Below are 3,256 nucleotides of genomic sequence, written 5' to 3'. Positions count from 1 at the left end.
TTGTTAAACTAAAAAGTTTGCGCTGGTGGACCAACACTATAAATTGACGGGGTAGCAATAAAGATAACACCATTAAACATATTTCTATTAAGTTGCGTAAATGTTTAATGGTGTTATCTTTATTGCTACCCCGTCAATTTATAGTGTTGGTCCACCAGCGCAAACTTTTTAGTTTAACAAAATCCGCATCTAAATTGTGCATAGATACGTTATTTCCCCTGTGCAATTCTCCAACCCAGTCTCACATCTCACATCACATCGTCATAAACAAATACCGGAAACAGACACAATTTCCTGAAGTAATCTTCATAAGAGGCGTTTTTGTAGAAATACTACGTCCCAAGTTGTGGACCAACGTCGTTATTACACGTTTAGATGTGAGACTGGGTTGGTCCAAACAACTCACAGACTGCATCGGGCGCTGAAATTGCTGCCCTGTGAGCATCAGATCTGACGACGCTGATTGGCTGAAATTATGTTTCGACGGCATAGTTTACAGATAGCAACAGTCAGCAATGTGTTGGCTGCTGCTCTGGCTGAGGGCTCCTTTCTTACCGCCCAGACGAGAGAGGGTAATGATACACGCAGGCAGGCGGAAACATGTGACTTATCAGTAACTTTAGACATCGTAACACAATTTTAAACGAGATTTTATTATAGATAATACATTTTACTGATACCAACTATATAATATGTACCTTGTTCATTAAAAATAAAAATAAAAAAAAAATTTTAAATTTTTTTTTTAATAACAATCAAACATGTGGGAAGAGGGGTGGCGTCGCCCCTAGCGCCCCTATGGGCCGGCCGCCACTGGTGACGACATGTTTCGACCCGACTGTCAAAGCGCCTCTGGAGAGCAGCGGCCTCTGCTAAAATACATCAAACTGCTGCAGTGCGCCCCCTGTTGGCAGCATCACAAACACCATCGGTCCCTAACAGCTGTTGAATGTTTATCTGCTCTGAACTTTCTTTTTTTCCCTCAGAAACATGCTTTCGGCCCTTCTCTTTTTTCTCGTATCCTCTCTTCAGTATTGTCTCGATGACGCTGAATGTGCATGTTCTTTCAATCTGCCGATCTCTCTCCTTCACCTCCCAGCCCTCTCCTTGTTTCCTCCTCCTCTTCTTCCAGCTCTCCTCCTCGGTAACCCTCTCTATGACCTCCTCCTGCTGACTTCTTGTCACATGACATCAGGCTGGCTGCGTGGTAAGAGCTGAAAGGTGTGACTTCAACGTCTATCAGATACTAATTTCCTTCCTACAGACCTTTATTACATTTCTCTGCTTTTGTTTCCTGCTGTGGGTGGAAGTGTTCTGACTAAACTATAGAGGTTCAAAATCATGTATGTAAGGTCGAAGTCACATTAATGAAATAAATGCTGCCCTAAATGTAATTAAATGAATGTGGTCATCAATTCAGGATTATCTCAGAGTAGTTAACTCAAAATAATAGATTAATTATATTGGAAATTATAGAGAAAAATATATTTATATTGTATTATTTGTATTGTATTGATACCAATACATTTTATATTGGTATCTGTGTGCGTGTTAATAATAAGCAGTACATAAATAGTACACGTTTTTAGAGAAAAGAAAAGCACTGACCAAGTTTGTCCACCAGAGAGCGTTGACTCTTCCATTTTTATATTTTTAAATATCATAATAACCATTTTTGAAAAACGAAATGTGATTAACCCTTATCAAAAGATATTAGTACGGTATATTTTTTAACTTAATCTCAAGTATCAATTTTCAGCTTTAGCCTTAAAAATCTTTCAGTGAAACTCTTCTGATGATCAAAATATGACATATCAGGGATCCTGCTGATATCACAAATGTTATTGTTCCTCTACATTGACCAGAGGTGGAAGAAGAATTCAGTTATAGAATCCTACATATTAAATGTTTATATTATAGTTATTGATGCATTAATGTGTTCATCACTTTAATGTTGCATCTGGTAAAGGTGGGGTTTATTTTTAATTACTTTGTATATTACGTGGTAGTTTAACCTAAAATAATATACCATCATTTATACATTTTATCTTTTACCAAGAACATAAATCAACAATGTATTGGAGTAAAAAGTACAACATTTGCCTACAAAATGAGGTCAAGTAAATGTATTGAGTAGCATAATATGGACATTCTCAGTTGAAATACTTCAAATTTCTAGTTACAGTATGATACAGCAATGTACTTAGTTACATTCCACCACTATTATTTCACATATATTACACCGTTATAACACTGTTATTACACTGTTATTACACAAAGGTAATTTATTGGAGATATAAACACATTGATATTAATTAAAGTTTGAAGAGAGTTCCACAGAACTTTTTTTTAAATGTGTTTCACTAAGATACGAAGTGATTCATAGGAAGCTGTAAAAACAAAATGATTATTTATGCTCCCAAGGACTCACAGAGAAAAGTCTGAAAGGAAGAACTGACCTGTACTCTCTCCCTCAGCGTGTGGAGGAGGCTACGCCGAGCCTGACGTCACCCAGTGCACGCCGCACCAGTGTTTCCATAGCAACGCACCGCACTACGCTGAAACTGACATTGTGCGGCTGCAGGGCGTCACCGGCAGCAACATGTACGCTGTCCCCGCCCTCACCGTAGACTCGCTCACCCGGAAAGACATCTCTGCCGCCGAGTTCCCACGGCAACAGCTGATCTTCAGGGAGAAGCTGGGGGAGGGGCAGTTTGGAGAGGTGAGCAGGGGTCGGCCTTGGCAACACCAAATCAAGAAATACTTTAAATCCAGAAAAGTTTGCAGAATTGAAACACGTCTGAAAGGTTTTTAAAATGACGTGATGTGTGTATTACATTTTATCTTAACATAGTGCACTGGTGTATCAATTTCTAAGAATCTGACTAGGATTTCCTAAAATAAGAGAATATCAGGATGTCATAAAACTCTTTTGTCTTTTGAAAGTAGGCTGCTTGCTTCCATGGTTGTATTTATACCTAGTATGTCCTGCAGGTCCACCTGTGTGAGGCAGAGGGACTCCCAGAATTCCTTGGGGAAGGGTCCCCCCTCCCTGACAGAGATGGGCGTTCTGTACTGGTAGCTGTTAAACAGCTGAGGGCCGACGCCACCAGCCAGGCCAGGTACAGTGTGTGTGTGTGTGTGTGTGTGTGTGTGTGTGTGTGTGTGTGTGTGTGTGTGTGTGTGTGTGTGTGTGTGTGTGTGTGTGTGTGTGTGTGTGTGTGTGTGTGTGTGTGTGTGTGTGTGTGTGTGTGTG

At 40.0% G+C, this 3,256-nt stretch overlaps 1 protein-coding gene across 1 annotated transcript; it reads left to right on the top strand.

Annotated features, from left to right (window-relative positions):
- Positions 1 to 1,131: 1,131 nt before the first annotated feature.
- LOC104941727 (discoidin domain-containing receptor 2-like) lies at positions 1,132 to 3,122 on the top strand (the record flags this gene model as incomplete). The annotated part of the gene is made up of 3 exons (XM_010766861.1): positions 1,132 to 1,207; positions 2,478 to 2,722; positions 2,995 to 3,122. Coding segments are annotated over exons 1-3 (395 nt in total), but the record flags the coding sequence as incomplete, so codon positions are not given.
- Between the last annotated feature and the right edge of the window lie 134 nt (positions 3,123 to 3,256).

The sequence above is a fragment of the Notothenia coriiceps genome, unplaced genomic scaffold, assembly GCF_000735185.1.
Source record: "Notothenia coriiceps isolate Sejong01 unplaced genomic scaffold, NC01 NC01_scaffold00003793, whole genome shotgun sequence".
Classification (NCBI taxonomy): domain Eukaryota; kingdom Metazoa; phylum Chordata; class Actinopteri; order Perciformes; family Nototheniidae; genus Notothenia; species Notothenia coriiceps.
Note: the sequence above shows the minus strand (reverse complement) of the source record. Positions and strands in the feature narration are given on the sequence as shown.